The 18,859-nt window shown below is 48.2% G+C and overlaps 1 protein-coding gene across 2 annotated transcripts; it reads left to right on the forward strand.

Annotated features, from left to right (window-relative positions):
* The first annotated feature begins 5,173 nt into the window (after positions 1–5,173).
* LOC129695234 (inner centromere protein A-like) lies at positions 5,174–18,439 on the forward strand. 2 transcript variants are annotated; one of them, XM_055632014.1, is made up of 6 exons: positions 5,174–5,221; positions 8,254–8,319; positions 10,420–10,533; positions 12,300–12,764; positions 16,198–16,318; positions 16,973–18,439. In XM_055632014.1, exons 1-6 carry the CDS (start codon positions 5,192–5,194, stop codon positions 17,095–17,097), a joined length of 921 nt encoding a protein of 306 aa, XP_055487989.1. In that variant the 5' UTR covers positions 5,174–5,191; the 3' UTR covers positions 17,098–18,439. The 2 variants fall into 2 exon arrangements, 1 of the variants encoding a protein (XP_055487989.1); XR_008723130.1 differs by lacking the exon at positions 16,973–18,439 and having other exon boundaries at positions 12,300–13,201; positions 16,198–16,274.
* Positions 18,440–18,859: the final 420 nt, after the last annotated feature.

Raw genomic sequence — 18,859 nt, forward strand, 5'->3', positions numbered from 1 at the left:
CCCACACTCCAAAGGCGTACAGGTTTGTAGTTTAATTGGCTTGGTATAACAATTGTAAATTGTCCCTGGTGTGTGTAGGATGGTGTTAATGTGCGGGGATCGCTGGCCGGCGCGGACTCAGTGGGCCACCAACTCTACTAACAATTACTTTCAATCTTATCGATGTTGAGTGAGACTTGCTTCAATGCTTTCTAGTTTTTTCGTTTTTAGAGATTCAGCGTGGAAACAGCCTCTTTTGCCCACCAAGTCCACGCCGACCAGCGATCCCTCCACACTAACCTTACCCTACACACACACTAGGGATGATTTACAATTTACCAAAGCCCATCGGCCTACAAACCCGTACATGCTGGAGTGTGGGAGGAAACCAGAGCACCCGGAAAAATCACACGGAAGGGGTGCAAGTCCAATAAGGTCCGATCAAAGAGGGTCTCCAATAAGGTAGATAGTACATCAGGACTGCCCTCTAGTTGTTGGGATGATGGTTTAAGTTGCCTGATAACTGCTGGTAAGAAACTGTCCTTGAATTTTGAGGCGTGTGTTCTATAGACAATAGATAATATGTGCAGGAGAAGGCCATTCGGCCCTTCGAACCAGCACCGCCATTCAATGTGATCATGGCTGATCATCCACAATCAGTACCCCGTTCCTGCCTTCTCCCCATATCCCCTGACTCCGCTATCTTTAAGAGGCCTATCTAGCTCTCTCTTGAAATCATCCAGAGAACCGGCCTCCACCGCCCTCTGAGGCAGAGAATTCCACAGATTCACAACTCTCTGGGTGAAAAAGTATTTCCTCATCTCCGTTCTAAATTGCTTACCCCTTATTCTTAAACTGTGGCCCCTGGTTCAGGACTTCTATACTTCTTGGCTAGTGGGAGAGAGGAGGAGAAGGAGTGGCCAGGGTGAGACTGGTATTCTTTGATTGTCTCCCAGCTATGATATATTACTCTCGTAACATTGAAGAAACATTTAGACAGGTACATGGATAGACAATAGACAATAGGTGCAGGAGGAGGCCATTCGGCCCTTCGAGCCAGAACCACCATTCAATGTGATCATGGCTGATCATCCCCAATCAATACCCCGTTCCTGCCTTCTCCCAATATCCCCCTGACTCCGCTATCTTTAAGTCCTATCTAGCTTGCTTTTGAAAGTATCCAGATAGGACGGGCCAAATGCAGGCAGGTGGGACTAGTGTAGATGGGGCATGTTGGTCGGCGTGGGCAAGTTGGGCTGAGGGGCCTGTTTCTAGGCTGTATCACTATGACACTCCATAACTCTCTGAACATGAAATGGATACACCTCTAAAATTCTGGTCACTCATCACCATTCATGCTGGCCTTGAGCTGAAGAATCTTATTCAAATAAAAGCATTCTAAACTGGCACTGTGTGCAATGCACAGCTGGTGGAGAATGGGTAGGTTTTTCTTCCAAGATAACCTTTCTGCATATATTCTTGATCATTTTAACCGGGATGTTGCCAGGACCCGAGGGCCTGAGCTATAGGGAGAGGTTGAGGCAGGCTAGGACTTTATTCCTTGGATCGCAGGAGGATGAGGGGTGATCATTATTGGAACGGGTGTCAAGGGTTACGGGGAAAAGGCAGGAGAATGGGGTTGAGAGGGAGAGATAGATCAGCCATGATTGTTGAATGGCGGAGTAGACTTGATGGGCCGAATGGTCTATTTCTGCTCCTAGAACTTGTGAACTTAGAAATCCATGATCTTATAGAGGTGTTTAAAATCATGAAGGGAATTGATAGGGTGAATCATATAATCATATAACAATTACAGCACGGAAACAGGCCATCTCGACCCTTCTAGTCCGTGCCGAACACATAATCTCCCCTAGTCCCATATACCTGCGCTCAGACCATAACCCTCCATTCCCTTCCCATCCATATAACTATCCAATTTATTTTTAAATGATAAAAACGAACCTGCCTCCACCACCTTCACTGGAAGCTCATTCCACACAGCTACCACTCTCTGAGTAAAAAGAATGCATAGTCTGTTATACCCTTGTTATCGGAACGATGTTGTCAAGCTGGAAAGGGTACACAGAGAGAGAGCGATTTACGAGGACGTTGCCCGTTGCCAGGACTCGAGGACCTGAGCGAAAAGGAGAGCTTGGGCAGGCTGGAAGTTTATTCCTTGGGTTGCCGGAGACCGACAGGTGACCTGATAGTGGTGTGAGATTCAAAAATCACAAATGCTCTTGAGACATATTCAGACAAAGAAGTGTTTTTATTAATTTCATATTCTGCAGAATAGGTGCCTCTCCTCTGATGTCCCCTAGAGGCACACCGAAGATGGAGATGCTTTCTATCTTTATACATTTCATTTCATTATTATCACATTCTCATCCCTCCCCATTGAGCTTCTTCCAATCATAACATAAAGCCCTGTTTCCCACGAGAACGTCCGGGAACGCCCACCCAACGTCAAAGACACCTCCCCTATCATGCATCGCATGTGCATTTAAATTAGGCATCTTGTCATAGTGGGTGTGTGTACATATTCATGTAATCTCATCAAGCATGCGTAGTTGAGCGTGACTTCGTGTCCCTTTCCCCTTCGTTCTAATTTCTCTACTATCTCCTGCTGAAGTCTTTCTACTGCTACTTTTTATCTAGAATTTCTCTCTGTTCTTTATATGTTACTTTCTATTCTACTAGCAGTCTGGCTTCTGCCTTATTTCTTTCTAAGTTATTTTTCTATCCCTAGTCTAAATCAACCATGTCTGTTAACTCTTTCCTCACAGTGGTGTTTCAAATCACAAAGGGTGAATGCACAGTCAGTTAGCCAGGGTGGGGGAATCAAGGACTAGAGAACTAGGTTCAAGGTGAGAGGGGAAAGATTTAATTGGAATCTGAGATCCAATAACAACTTTGAAAAGACATCAGTAGGAAAGGTTTAGAAGCAAACAAGAAAAAGACGATAGACAGGTTCAAGGTGAGGGGGGAAAGATGTAATTGGAATCAGAGGGGCAACTATATCACAAAGAGGGTGGTGGGTTTATGGAACGAGCTGCCGGAGAAGATAGTTGAAGCAGATACAATAATGTTTAAAAGACATTTGGATAGGTACATGGATAGGAAAGGTTTAGAAGAATATGGGCCAAACGTGGGCAGGGTGGTCGGCATGGATACAAGCACCTTGGTTAGCATGGATGAGTTGTTCCGAAGGGCCTGTTTCCGGGATGAATGACTCTCTGGCTTGAATATCTAAGCCAAGGAAAAGCAATCTTATTACTTGCGAAACCTACATAAAATGTAAAACCCTAAATATGATCACCATACTTAATGTAGAAGTACCGGGTGATCGCCAGTCGGCATGGACTCGGTGGGTGGGCAGCAGGAGCAGGAGCTGTTTCCGTGCTGTATTTCTAAACTAAACTAAACCAAAGAAGCACAGAATAAGAAGGATTAGGCCATTTCATCCCCTGTGCCTGTCCCACCATCCAATGTATGTGGTCTATCCATTAATTCATGAGTTCATAAGTGATAGGAGCAGAATTAGGCAATTCAGCAAATCAAGTCTACTCCACCATTCAGTCATGGCTGATCTATCTTTCCCTCTCAACACCCATGACCCCTGACAACCGTACTAATCAATTAATCCTTGTCCTCCGGAAACGCTGCCTGATCTGCTGAGTTACCTCACCACTTTCTGTTCTTGTTATAGACAATAGGCGCAGGAGTAGGCCATTCGGCCCTTCGAGCCAGCACCACTGGCATTGTTGTGATACTGTGTGCGGTAAAAGCTTGTTATTATGGACCTCCTCAAAACGGGCTTAGGTTATAGTGGACAGGTCTACTGAACTTAACTGCCAGGATGGGCTGCTGACGCCATCCCCGGCCCACACCCCCTCCCCTGCCACTCACAGACCACTTCTAGGCCACACCACTGACCCTCACCTGCACTTTGGCCGCCCGCGGGCCTTGACCATTGACTCCGCCGACCTTCACCTCTCTCCCAGCTGGCAGCAGGCCGGGGCCATCAACTCACCTGGATTCCCGGCCCAGTTCCAGACTGAGAGTCTGAAGAAGGGTCATGATCCGAAACGTCACCTATCCATATTCTCCAGAGATGCTGCCTGACCCGCTGAGTTACTCCAGCACTCTGTGAAACGTCACATATCCATGTTCTCCAGAGATGCTGCCTGACCCGCTGAGTTACTCCAGCACTCTGTGAAACGTCACCTATCCATGTTCTCCAGAGATGCTGCCTGACCCGCTGAGTTACTCCAGCACTTTGTGAAACCAGCATCTACAGTTCTTTGTTTCTACTACTTATGCAATGATAGTTTGAGTGCAAGAGCTAGATAGGGCTCTTAAAGATAGCGGAGTCAGGGGATATGAGGAGAAGGCAGGAACGGGGTACTGATTGGGGATGATCAGCCATGATCACATTGAATGGCGGTGCTGGCTCGAAGGGCAGAATGGCCTACTCCTGCACCTATTGTCTATTGTTTATTACTCTGTAATCTCGATTACAGCGGACAATCGACAATAACATTCTCCATTCCCCCCTGCTCCCCTCCTCCCCGAAGTCTTTTATAACAAAGGTTTACTGGACTTCTAATAAGTATTCTTATTTTATAAATCAAACATTTGGCGATTTCCTTTGACTCATTCTGCACCTACAGTATTGCAGCTTTTAACCCTGCCTATCTAAATCCAACCTACAGTACGTAGAATGCTTCATTGTTATCAGGATCTAAGGGACACAATGAAGAAATGAATTTCACCTGCGTTGAAACACATATCATAAATAACTCCGTGTCTCCCTCGACTCGTCTGAAGAATGGTCCCGACATGAAATTTCACCCATTCCTTCAATCCAGAGGTGCTGCCTGCCCCGCTGAGTTACACCAGCATTTTGTGTCTATCATATGTACCACATCAATGAATGAATGAGTAGGTTTATCGGTCAAGTATTCACATACAAGGAATTTGCCTTGGTGCTCCGCCCACTAGTGACAACATGACATACAGTGACAGTTAGGAATGACACTTAAAACATCAAACATTAATAATAAAACATTATTATTCGATTAATTAAAAAAATAAATCGATTAAACATGTGAATTAAATAAAATACCAGAGCAAATCAAGTTAAATATATTCCATTCATTGGTGACCTGTTCCCTATTATATTACAGAAGATCTCTCTGAAATAACAGGAATGCAGTTCAATCCAGAGACAGCTTTAAAAGTAAGTAAAGGGCCTGTCCCACTTGGCCGTCATTCATGCGCCATTTACGCGACCTGCTAGCGTGTGGGCAGCGTGTGGGTAGCGTGTGGGTAGCGTGTGGGTAGCGTGTGGGTAGCGCGGGATGGGAGCATGTGGTGGTGTGGAGGCGTGTGGAGTGGCGTGGAGGAGTGTGGACTTCATCCTGCACTAAATCTTCGCTTGCCACCGGCCTGTCGCGTAACTGACGACCAACGTGGGACAGGCCCATCACTGCATAATTTGAACCTTACCCCCTCTGAATGCACCACACTTGGGCGGCACGGTGGCGCAGCGGTAGAGTTGCTGCCTTACAGCGTTTGAGACCCGGGTTCGATCCCGACTACGGGTGCTGTCTGTACGAAGTGTGTCCGTTCTCCCCGTGACCGCGCGGGGTTTTCTCCGGGTGCTCCGGTTTCTTCCTGCATTCCAAAGACGTGCAGGTTTGTATGTTAATTGGCTGCTGTGAAATGTAAGTTGTCCCTGGTGTGTGTAGGATAGAGCTAGTGTAAGGGCTGGTCGCTGGTCGGCGCGGACACGGTGGGGCTGTTTCCACTCTGTATCGCTGATGTCTAACGTCACTCCATTCACTTTTCACCAACCCCAACCGAATAATGTGACCCCTTCTCATCATAAGATGGCCCCTTCTCATCTCTCCAACATTCGTCTCCTCCACGAACATCTCTTATGGGTCAAAGCGACATGAAGTCATACAGCATGGAAATAGACCAACTTGTCCACGCTGACCAACATGACCCATCCACGCTAGTTCTATTTGCTGGTCCTTGGCCCATATCCTTCTAAACCTTTCCTATCCATGTATCTGCCCAAGTGTCTTTTAAATGTTAAAGGTTACAATATCTACTTCCACTGGCAGCTTGTTCCATATAACCACTGCCTTCTGTGGGCAAACATTGTCCCTCGGGTTCCTATTAAATCTTGGAGACAAAGGAGAGAGAGGGAAAGGAGGAGAGAGGGGGGAGGGGGTGTGAAGGAGAGGGAGAGGGAGAGGGAGATGGAGAGGGAGAGGAAGGAAGAGGAGGGGGGAGAGAGGGGGGGAGGGGGAGAGGGAGATGGGGAGAGAGAGAGGGAGGGGCAAGAGGGGGAGAGGGAGAGAGAGGGAGAGAGAGAGAGAGAGGGGAGAGAGAGAGAGAGAGAGAGAGAGAGAGACAGAGAGAGAGAGAGAGGGAGAGAGATGGAGAGAGATAGGGAGGGGAGGAGAGGGAGAGAGAGAGGGAGAGGGAGATAGAGAGGGAGTGAGAGAGGGAGTGAGAGAGGGGGAGAGAGTGAGAGAAATATGGAGTGAAAGAGGAAGGAGAGAGAGAAGGAGAGAGAGAGGGAGAGAGAGAGAGGGTGGAGAGAGGGGGAGAGGGGGAGGAGAGAGGGAGAGGGAGAGGGAGAGGGGGGAGGGAGAGGGAGAGGGAGGGAGAGAGAGAGAGGGGGACTCCAGCATTTTATCTTTGTTTTCTGAGCTTGTAAATAAATAGATGGGAGAAAAGGCTTTAATAGTCGATCTGACTTTATCGGACTTCAATGTTATAGAGTCATACAACATAGAAACAGGCCCTTGCCCCAAATATGCCCACGCCGCCCAACATGTCCCATCTACACTAGTCCCACCTGCCTACGTTTGGCCCATATCCCTCCAAACCTGTCCTATCCATGTACTTGTCCAAATGTTACCTAAATGTTGCGACAGTCCCTGCCACAATTACCTTCACCAGCAGCTTGTTCCAGACACCCACCACTCTTTGAGTGAAAAAGTTACCCCTCAGGTTCCTATTAAATCTTTCCCCCTTCACCTTTAACTTGAATCCCCCCGTTCTCAATTCCCTTACTCTGGGCACGAGAATCTGTGCAGCCACCCGATTTGTTCCTCTCCTGATTTTGAACGGATTTATAAGATAATTGTACACCTCTATAAGATTTCTTGCATTAAATATTGTAGAGAACACCAGGTGGCGCCACTAGTAGTGGCTGCCTCGCCAACAGTCTGTCTGTCCTTTCTTCTTTTTGTTATTTTTAGTATATGTTAAAAGTATGTTTTTAGTGTTCCTTGGTTTGTTTTATGTGGGGGGAGGGGGTTGAGGGAAACATTTTTTTCCATGTCGTGTCTCCGTCCCCACTGCGGCCTAACACCGTGGAGTTGGCGGCCTTTCCTGGATACCGACCCCCCCCCGCATCACCCAAAATAGCATCGGATTTAAATTTAAATTTGTGTTTAACCATAACTACTGTTGTAAGAATTCAGTAAAGGGTGCCCATGTTTTAAGAAATTGATCTGGTTTTACCGCCAAGACAAGCCTAATGTTTTCCAAATGTAGTATCTCGGGTCTGCGGGGAGTTTAACATCGCGGACCTTGCGATCCCTTTGCCGGGGAATCGAAGCTCCAACCGCGAGGCCTGTGGACTTTAACCGTGAAGCCCGCTGCCTCTGGTGAGAAGAGGCTGGAGCGGGAGCTCCATGCCCCAGAGAGAGTCCCAAGCAGACAGCCGTATTACAATTGTGTGCCATTCAGAATCGTAGAGTCCTGGAGTCATACAGTGTGGAAACAGGCCCTTCGGCCCAACTTGCCCACGACCGACCAACATGTCCCATCTACACTAGTCCCACCTGCCTGCGCTTGGCCAATATCCCTCCAAACCTGCCCTATCCATGCTGTCCTGTCTAACTGCTTCTTAAACATTGGGATAGTCCAAGCCTAAAGTTAGGAGTGGTTAGGAGGGAGAGGAGAGAGGGGTTAGGTAGGAGAGATAGATCAGCCATGATTGAATAGTGAAGTAGACTTGATGGGCCGAATGGCCAAATTCTACTCCTATCACTTACGACCTTATGACCTTATAACCACCTCCTCTGGCAGCTTGTTCCATTCACCCACCACCCTTTGTGTGAAAACGTTACCCCTCAGATTAATATTAAATCTTTCCCCCTTCCCCTTGAACCTATGTCCTCTGGTCCTCGATTCCCCTACTCGGGGCATCTAGCCAATCTATTCCTCTGCTTTAACTCTCTTCAGGCGATGCAGCAGCAGATGGAATCATTCGAATGTCTACGTCGGCAGACGCTGCAGAACGCTAGCTTGGTGAGTAATGCCACTCCTAGAAGCAGTAGGTATAAGTGTCTGAAGAAGGGTCTCGACCCGAAACGTCACCAAATTCCTTCTCTCCAGAGATGCTGCCTGTCCTTCTTAGATTCTGGAGTAGTTCCTGAAGATTGGCGGGTAGCAAACGTAACCCCACTTTTTAAGAAGGGAGGGAGAGAGAAAATGGGGAATTACAGACCAGTTAGTCGAACATCGGTAGTGGGGAAACTGCTAGAGTCAGTTATTAAAGATGCGATAGCAGCACATTTGGAAAGTGGTGAAATCATTGGTCAAAGTCAGCATGGATTTACGAAAGGTAAATCATGTCTGACGAATCTTATAGACTTTTTCGAGGATGTAACTAGTAGCGTGGATAGGGGAGAACCAGTGGATGTGGTGTATCTGGACTTCCAGAAGGCTTTCGACAAGGTCCCACATAAGAGATTAGTATACAAACTTAAAGCACACGGCATTGGGGGTTCAGTATTGATGTGGATAGAGAACTGGCTGGCAAACAGGAAGCAAAGAGTAGGAGTAAACGGGTCACAATGGCAGGCAGTGACTAGTGGGGGTACCGCAAGGCTCAGTACTGGGACCCCAGCTATTTACAATATATATTAATGAGCTGGATGAGGGAATTGAAGGCAATATCTCCAAGTTTGCGGATGACACTAAGCTGGGGGGCAGTGTTAGCTGTGAGGAGGATGCTAGGAGACTGCAAGGTGACTTGGATAGGCTGGGTGAGTGGGCAAATGTTTGGCAGATGTAGTATAATGTGGATAAATGTGAGGTTATTCATTTCGGTGGGAAAAACGGGAAAGCAGACTATTATCTAAATGGTGGCCGATTGGGAAAGGGGGAGATGCAGCGAGACCTGGGTGTCATGGTACACCAGTCATTGAAAGTAGGCATGCAGGTGCAGCAGGCAGTGAAGAAAGCGAATGGTATGTTAGCTTTCATTGCAAAAGGATAGGAGCAGGGAGGTTCTACTGCAGTTGTACAGGGTCTTGGTGAGACCACACCTGGAGTATTGCGTACAGTTTTGGTCTCCAAATCTGAGGAAGGACATTATTGCCATAGAGGGAGTGCAGAGACGGTTCACCAGACTGATTCCTGGGATGTCAGGACAGTCTTATGAAGAAAGACTGTATAGACTTGGTTTATACTCTCTAGAATTTAGAAGATTGAGAGGGGATCTTATAGAAACTTACAAAATTCTTAAGGGGTTGGACCGGCTAGATGCAGGAAGATTGTTCCCGATGTTAGGGAAGTCCAGGACAAGGGGTCACAGCTTAAGGATAAGGGGGAAATCCTTTAAAACCGAGATGAGAAGAACTTTTTTTCACACAGAGAGTGGTGAATCTCTGGAACTCTCTGCCACAGAGGGTAGTTGAGGCCAGTTCATTGGCTATATTTAAGAGGGAGTTAGATGTGGCCCTTGTGGCTAAGGGGATCAGGGGGTATGGAGAGAAGGCAGGTATGGGATACTGAGTTGGATGATCAGCCATGATCATATTGAATGGCGGTGCAGGCTCGAAGGGCCGAATGGCCTTCTCCTGCACCTAATTTCTATGTTTCTATGTTTCTATGTCCTGCTGAGTTACTCCAGCTTTATGTATGTATCTTTGGTTTAAACCAGCATCTGCAGCATGGTCAATGGCTGCTAAGTCCTTCTACTGTGTTAATTCATGGAACTATTTAATATTTGAAAGCAGTGTTCCCGACGTTGGGGGAGTCCACATTGAGGGGGGCCACAGTTTAAGAATAAGGGGTAGGCCATTTAAAACTGAGACGAGGAAAAACCTTTTCACCCAGAGAGTTGTGAATTTGTGGAATTCTCTGCCTCAGAAGGCAGTGGAGGCCGATTCACTGGATCCATTCAAAAGAGAGCTAGATAGAGCTCTCGGGGCTAGCGGAATCAAGGGGTACGGGGAGAAGGCAGGAACGGGGTACTGATTGTGGGTGATCAGTCATGATCACATAGAATGGCAGTGCTGCCTCGAAGGCCCGAATGGCCTACTCCTATTGTCTATGTATCTATCTGTGTACAGTAAGTGATTAAAAAAAAAACATTTTTCCATTTAAAAATCATTGCTGCAGGTTCAATCTGAAATCAATGAACTATTCAATAAGATTAATTTGGATGATGACAGCTATGAATTCAGGCCATTGGAACAGCCTCACAATACTCCAGAAAATCCACAGCTATTAAAGGTGCCGTATTTTTACCTACAACACAATCTCTCATTGACAATTAGACAGTGTTGTGTTACATTTGTAACTTGGCAGTCATAGAGTTGGATCAGTCTGAAGAAGGGTTTGGGCCCGAAACGTTGCCTATTTCCTTCGCTCCATCGATGCTGCCGCTCGCTCCCGCTGAGTTTCTCCAGCACTTTTGTCTACCTTGGCAGTCATAGAGTCTGAGTCACAGAGTGTGACAGTGTGGAAAGAGGCCTTTCCTGGCTTGAAGGGTTGAATGGCCTACTGCCGCACCCATTGTCTACTGCCACCCAACTTGCTCACACCGACCAACATGCCCCATCCACACGAGTCCCACCTGCCTGCATTTGGACCATATCTCGCCCCCCTCCCAAACCTGTCCTATCCGTTATTACACTCCATAAATAATACTGCTCCCTCAAATCTTTAGAGATACCTCTCCCTACAGCTCAGGTCCTCGAGTCCTGGCGACATCCTTGTAAATCACTTCTGCACTCTTTCCACCTTAACACCGACTTTCCTAGAACAGGGTGACCAAAACTGAACACAATACTCTAAATGTGGCCTCACCAATGTCATAGAGTCATAGAGTGATACAATGTGGAAACAGGCCCTTCGGCCCAACTTGCCCACACCAGCCAACGCGTCCCATCTACACTACTCCCACCTGCCTGCGTTTGTTATCCCTCTAAACCTGTTCTATTCATGCCCCTGTCCAAATGTTTCTTAAACATGTGAAACTACCAGCCTCAACTACCTCCTTCGGAAGCTCGTTCCATACAACTTCCACCCTTTTGTGTCAGAGTGTTATCCTTCAGGTTCCTATTACATTCCCCCACCTTCCCCACCCCCCCCCCCCCCCCCCCCCCCCCCCCCCCCCACCCCCCCCCCCCCCCCCCCCCCCCCCCCCCCCCCCCCCCCCCCCCCCCCCCCCCCCCCCCCCCCCTTACTTTAAAACGTATGTCCTCTGGTTCTCGATTCCCCCACTCTGGGCAACATCATTCTGTGGATGATGTTGTACACCTCTATAAGATCAGCCCTCATCATCCTCCTGCGCTCTGAGAAATAGAGTCCTAGCCTGCCCAACTCCCTATATAACTCAGTCTTGTGCAAATGTCACTGGTCTTTGCCCTAATATTCTGAGCTATTGTGTAAAAACATTCTTGCTATTGAGGGAGTGCAGCATAAGTTTACCAGGTTAATTCCCGGGACTGTTATATGCTGAGAGAATGGAGCGGCTGGGCTTGTGCACTCTGGAGTTTAAAAGGATGAGAGGGTATCTTATTGAAACATATAACATTATTAAGGGTTTGGACACGCTAGAGACAGGAAACATGTTCCCAATGTTGGGGGAGTCTAGAACCAGGGGCCACAGTTTAAGAATATGGGGTAAGCCATTTAGAACGGAGACGAGGAAACACTTTTTCTCACAGAGAGTTGTGAGTCTGTGGAATTCTCTGCCTCAGAGGCCGGTTCTCTGGATACTTTCAAGAGAGAGCTAGATAGGGGTCTTAAAGATAGTGGAGTCAGGGGATATGGGGAAAAGGCAGGAACAGGGGTACAGATTGGGGATGATCACCCATGATCATATTGAATGGCGGTGCTGGCTCGAAGGGCCGAATGGCCTACTCCTGCACCTATTGTCTATCGTCTATTGTCTACTAAACGTCACTGGTCTTTGCCCTTGTGTTCTGAGCTGTTGTGTAAGAACATTCAGCAAAATAGCAACTTATAAAATAATATTTTTTTTTGATTTGCAGGAGAAAAGTGAACAGGAATGCAACATCTCTCAGTTGGAACAGGAACAGGAACAGGGGAGGAGGGCACTTCAGGGCCAGCTGGAAGAGATGGGGGAAAGGGAGAAGATGTACGCGGAGGACTTCAAAGCGTTGCTCAACAAGCACGAGGGGCTCCAGGCTCGGAACCAAGCGCTGCAGGCGGAGAGGGAGCAGCTCGAATTGGAGAGGGAGAGGGCGCGGGGAGAGGTGGAGAAGATGCTGGAGGAACGAGAGGACCTGCTGGCGGTGATCGGCGCCAAGGAGGCGGTGCTGCGGGCGGAGAGGAACAAGGGGGCCGCGGAGGCGGTCCGGGCGAACGCGCTGCGGGCGGAGAACGAGGGGCTGAGCCGCAGCCTGCACAGGGCGACCGAGGAGAACGCGTCGCTGAAGGACGAGCTGGAGAAGGCCAGGTGCCAGGTCCACTGCGTGAGGGCGAAGCACGCCGTGGTGAGGACCAAGAACCTGATGCTCTTCCAGCTGGTGCAGGAGCTGCGGGGGGAGAAGGGCCAGAGTGCGGGGAGCTCCCTGCAGCGGGGGCCAGCGAGGCCGGGGAAGGTGCGAGGCGCTGTCCACGCCGGCGGTGCTGGAGAAACACCCGACGGCCAGCTCGCTGCTCGAGTGCAAGGCGGCGCAGGTGGACGAATGCTGGCTGCTTTCAGCAAGGCACACGGGCATCGGCGACCGGGATGTCCACGCTATCCAGGCTGAGATAGAGGGGGAGCTCTCGGCCTATTCACCTGGACTCTATAGCCAAAACCACGCAGACGAGGTCCCCGAGCACCTCAATCACCCACTTGCATCTCTTAACAGCATCACAAATCCTTCTGCGGGCAGTGAATCCTTGCAAACGCGTCGGATGCCCCAATGCAGCAGCAGTCCGAGAGGTACAGCATTGCACAGGGTGATTTATACTTTGAGGTTTTAGGTTTAGATTCAGGATTATTAAAGTTTACAGTTGGTCCGCCCGGTTTCAACGAAGGCAATCAACCAGGCGTGCACAATCAAATGGGATCAAATAGAATATATCAAGTTGTCCTACAACTGTATGCCCCTGTCCCACTTAGGAAACCTGAACGGAAACCTCTGGAGACTTTGCGCCCCACCTAAGGTTTCCGTGCGGTTCCCGGAGGTTCCCGGAGGTTTTTGTCAGTTTCCCTAATGGTCGAAGTGGTTTCCGCTTCTTCTGTGTTCCAGCGATTATTTCAAAAAATTCAAAACCAGCCGCGACTAAAAATAGGTTGCTGTTTTAAAAATCATTAATTTTTTAGTCGAAGCCGGTTGTGATGCTAGTTGAAGGTGGTTGCCGGAGGTTGCAGGTGGTTGCCGGAGCTTGCAGGTGGTTGCCGAAGGTTGTAGGTACCTAGCATTGCAAAAACCTCCAGGAACAGCACGGAAACCTTGGGTGGGGCGCAAAGTCTCCAGAGGTTTCCGTTCAGGTTTCCTAAGTGGGACAGGGGCGGCTGTGCACGCCATAGCAACAAGAAGGCCACCTGGTCCACACTGACCAGCGATCACCCATACACCAGTTCTATGTGACTTGTCACCTGTGGTAATAAAACATTCATTCATTCATTCATTCATGTTTGGTTTAGTTTAGAGATGCAGCACGGAAACAGGCCCTTCGGCCCACCGAGTCCCCGCCGACCAGTGATCCCTGCACATTAACACTATCCTACACACGCTAGGGACAATTTACAATTTTACCAAAGCCAATTAACCTACAAACCCTGCACGTCTTTGGAGTGTGGGAGGAAACCGGAGCACCCGGGGAAAACCCACGCAGGTCACAGGAAGAACCTACAAACTCTGTACTGACAGCACCCGTAGTCAGGATCGAACCCAGGTCTCTTGTGCTGTAAGGCAGCAACCTTACCACTCTGATGAAGGGTCTCGACACAAAACGTCACCTATTCCTTTTCTCCAGAGATGCAGCTCGACCCGTTGAGTTTCTCCAGCACTTTGTGTCTGTGCCAACATGCCGCCCACAGTTTATTAGACTTTAGAGGTACTGCGTTGAAACAGGCCCTCAGGCCACAGAATCCATGCTGACATTTGATCACCTGTACACTAGTTGTATGTCGCACACGCTCGGGGCTATCCGTACACGGTGAATGGCTTGAGCATACTCATAATCAGCATAGTCTTTTCACTGACTGGATAGCAGGCAGCAATAAAGCTTTTCACTTCACCTCAGTACACGTGATGATAATAAACCAAACTAAACTAAAACATGCGCATGTGAAGGAAGGAACAGCGGATGCTGGTTTAAACCGAAGATAGTCACAAGGTGCGCTGGTAATTCAGCGGGACAGGCAGCATCTCTGGAGAGAGGGAATGGGTGACGATTCAGGTCGGATCCCAATTGAAACCCTAATATCCACTGACTTGGCCTCCACAGCCTTCTAATAACCATATAACAATTACAGCACGGAAACAGGCCATCTCGGCCCTACAAGTCCGTGCCGAACAAAATTTTTTCCCCTTAGTCCCACCTGCCTGCACTCATACCATAACCCTCCATTCCCTTCTCATCCATATGCCTATCCAATTTATTTTTAAATTATACCAATTAACCTGCCTCTACCACTTCCACTGGAAGCTCATTCCACACCGCTACCACTCTCTGAGTAAAGAAGTTCCCCTTCATATTACCCCTAAACTTCTGTCCCTTAATTCTGAAGTCATGTCCTCTTGTTTGAATCCTCCCTATTCTCAAAGGGAAAAGCTTGTCCACATCAACTCTGTCTATCCCTCTCATCATTTTAAAGACCTCTATCAAGTCCCCCCTCAACCTTCTGCGCTCCAGAGAATAAAGACCTAACTTATTCAACCTATCTCTGTAACTTAGTTGTTGAAACCCAGGCAACATTCTAGTAAATCTCCTCTGTACTCTCTCTATTTTGTTGACATCCTTCCTATAATTGGGCGACCAAAATTGTACACCATACTCCAGATATGGTCTCACCAATGCCTTGTACAATTTTAACATTACATCCCAGCTTCTATACTCACTTCTAGGGCAATGAATTCCACAGATTCACCACCTTCCGATGAAAGAAATTCTTCCTCATCTCCTTCCTAAAGGAATGCCTTTTTATTCTGAAGCTGTGGCGTCTAGTCCTAGACTCTCCCACTAGTGGAAACATCCTCTCCACATCCACTCTATTCAGGCCTTTCACTATTCGGTGAGTTTCAATGAGGTCCCCCCTCGTTCTACCAAACCCCAGCGAGTACAGGCCCAGTGCCGACAAGCGCTCAACATAGGTTAACCCATTCATTCCTGGGATCATTCTTGTGAAACCTCTTCTCCAGAGCCAGCACATCCTTTCTCAGATATGGTGCCTAAAACTGCTCACAATACTCTAATGGCGGCCTCAACATTACAACCCTGAATATAGACCATCTGCCTGCATGTGGTTATGCCCCTCCATTCCCTGACTCTGACCATTCCTATGTCCATCGCACGAGGGGATCAGCTATCATTAAATTAAATTACAGATATGGATACATTTTTAGTTTTGTTTAGTTTAGAGATACAGTGCGGAAACAGGCCCCTTCAGCTCACCAAGTCCACGCTGACCTGTGATCACTGCGCACTAGCACTATCCTGCACACACTGGGGACAATTTACAATTTTACTGAAGCCAATTAACCTACAAACCTGTACGCCTTTGGAGTGTGGGAGGAAACTGGAGCACCAGGAGAAAACCCACGCATGTCATGGGGAGAACGTACAAACTCCGTACAGACAGCACCCGTAGTCAGGATGGAACCCGGGTCTCTGGCGCTGTGAGGCAGCAACTCTACCCGCTGCGCCACCGTGCCGCCCTAACTTGAACTTTATGTAAATACAAATTGTTTTGTCTCATTGTTTCTACAGAGCAAAGCAATATCAACGAGGTCAGAAAAGGGTTTGAGGAACTGGAAGAGGAACAGAGAAACAATATTGGAAGCCAGCCTCACAATCCAGTCTCATGGCACAGCGCGGCCTTCAGAGACAGGTGAGTAAACACAATAGACAATAGACAATAGGTGCAGGAGTAGGCCATTCGGCCCTTCGAGCCAGCACCGCCATTCAATGTGATCATGGCTGATCATCCCCAATCAGTACCCTGTTCCTGCCTTCTCCCCATATCCACTGACTCCGCTATCTTTAAGAGCCGTATCTAGCTCTCTCTTGAATGTATCCACAGTTACACCTCACTGGATCTCAGAGACTAGAACAGAAAAAATGTGGAAGAACTCAGACAGTGAAGACAGCACCTGCAGAGAGAGAAAGCCAGCAAATGTTTCCGTGCTGTATCTTTAAACTAAATAAACTAAATTCCTTTCCTCCAGAGATGTTGCCTGACCCGCTGAGTTACTCCAGCACTCTGTGAAACGTCACCTATCCGTGTTCTCCAGAGATGCTGCCTGACCCGCTGAGTTACTCCAGCACTCTGTGAAACGTCACCTATCCGTGTTCTCCAGAGATGCTGCCTGACCCGCTGAGTTACTCCAGCATTCTGTGTCGATCTGTACTGTCCTATGTTCTATGTCTGTTAATTCTTCCTCCAGTGTCCAGCATATGATTTAACCAGGTTTTAGAGCAATTAGTTGAAATGATTGAATTGCAATGTTTTTCTCTAATTGCTACATTTGTTGTAATCCTTTAGGAAAATCCAGGGAATGGCCAGAGGGAGCGGCGATGCATCACAAGTACTGCAGGAACACAATTTGCCATCACTCAGTATCGAGCGGTACTCATTTGGGTCTGATGGGAAATGTCCTCCACCATTGACAGGAGGGAAACCAGACTTAGAAAGGCGACTTAATTGGAGGAATAAGGATCTGGATGGTTGCACTGATCTGTCCCAAAAGGTAGGCTATTAGCTTTCTACATTATGGCGGGCTGGGTTTAGTTTAGTTTAGAGAAACAGCACGAAAACGGGCCCTTCGGCCCACCGAGTCCGCACCAACCAGCAATCCCCGCACATGAACGCTATCACACACACACACTAGGGACGATTTACACATACACCAAGCCAATTAACCTACAAACCTGCACGTCTTTGGAGTGTGGGAGGAAACCGAAGATCTCAGAGAAAACCCACGCAGGCCACGGGGAGAACGTGCAAACTCCGTAAAGACAGGATCGATCCCGGGGCTCTGGCGCTGCAAGCGCCGCAAGGCAACAACTCTACCGCTGCGCCGTTTACTCCGGGTGTGCTCCGTTTTCCTCCCACATCCCAAAGACGTGCGGGTTTGTAGGTTGATTGGCCCTTGGTAAATTGCCCCCTGGTGCGTAGGGAGTGGATGAGAAGAGTCCACTATTCCGGGACTACGTCCGTGCCCGCGGTGTCCATGGGAACAGAGGCCTCCCGTGAACGCTGGTCGCCGCGGAGGGGTCGAGTGGATTCTAGATAAAGTTGACAACATCTAAATCTGACAAGCTGCCTCTTGTTTGTAAACTGTCAATGGCAGTCTTAAATAGAATAAAAGCGTTCTGACAAGGAAAGAAAGTGGGAGTGGATGAGAGAGTGGGATAACATAGAACTAGGGTGAACGGTGAGAACTGAGTTCCTCCAGTGGTTTGCTTTTTGCTCAAGTTAGTAAAATAAAAACTTAAATATGAAAGATATTGACAGATTGGATGGTTTGTGTGAGACAGAACATTTCAGATCAGTGGTTTTAATCAGAATGTGTACCTTGCTGCCCATAGTGGAAAACTGATCTGGAAACATAGAAACGTAGAAAATAGGTACAGGAGTAGGCCATTCAGCCCTTCGAGACAGCAACGCCATTCAATATGATCATGGCTGATCATCCAAAATCAGTACCCCGTTCCTGCCTTCTCCCCATATCCCTTGATTCTGTTAGCCCTAAGAGCTAAATCTAACTCTCTCTTGAAAATTTCACGCAGTACATTCGGTGACTATGCGGTATAGAAACTTACATATGAAGGCTGGCTCGTGGGTTAGGTGCAGGGTGGCATGGTGGCGCAGCGGTAGAGTTGCTGCCTTGCAGCATCAAAGACCCGGGTTCGATCCCGGTCACGGGTGCTGTCTGTGCAGAGTTTGCACGTTCTCTCCGTGACCACGGGGGTTTTCACCAGGTGCTTCAGTTTCCTCCCACACCCCAAAGACGTGCATGTTTGTAGGTTAATTGGCTTCTGTAAACTGCAAATTGTCCCTAGTGTGTGTCGGATCATGCCAGTGTATGGGGTGATCGCTGATCGGCATGGACTCAGTGGGCTGAAGGGCCTGTTTCCACGCCGTAGCTCTAAAGCCTAAAGGATAGAAGAGGAACAAATTGTGAAGCCAGAGAAACAGAAATATGGAAACATAGAAAATAGGCTCTATGTTCAATGGAATAAGGAGTAGGCCATTCAGCCCTGCGAGCCAGCACCGCCATTCAATATGATCATGGCTGATCATCCAAAATCAGTACCCCTTTCCTGCTTTCTCCCCATAACCCTTGACTCCGTTAGCCCGAAGAGCTAAATCTCTCTCTTGAATACATCCGGTGAATTGGCCTCCACCGCCTTCTGTGGCAGAGAATTC

Source organism: Leucoraja erinacea, chromosome 3, assembly GCF_028641065.1.
Source record: "Leucoraja erinacea ecotype New England chromosome 3, Leri_hhj_1, whole genome shotgun sequence".
Classification (NCBI taxonomy): domain Eukaryota; kingdom Metazoa; phylum Chordata; class Chondrichthyes; order Rajiformes; family Rajidae; genus Leucoraja; species Leucoraja erinaceus.

Coding starts and splice junctions, on each gene's coding strand:
- LOC129695234 (XM_055632014.1), top strand. CDS start 5,192: ATGCAGTTCAATCCAGAGACAGCTTTAAAA. Junction 5,222..8,253: donor ATCCAGAGACAGCTTTAAAA/GTAAGTAAAGGG, acceptor AACTCTCTTCAG/GCGATGCAGCAGCAGATGGA. Junction 10,534..12,299: donor AAAATCCACAGCTATTAAAG/GTGCCGTATTTT, acceptor TTTGATTTGCAG/GAGAAAAGTGAACAGGAATG.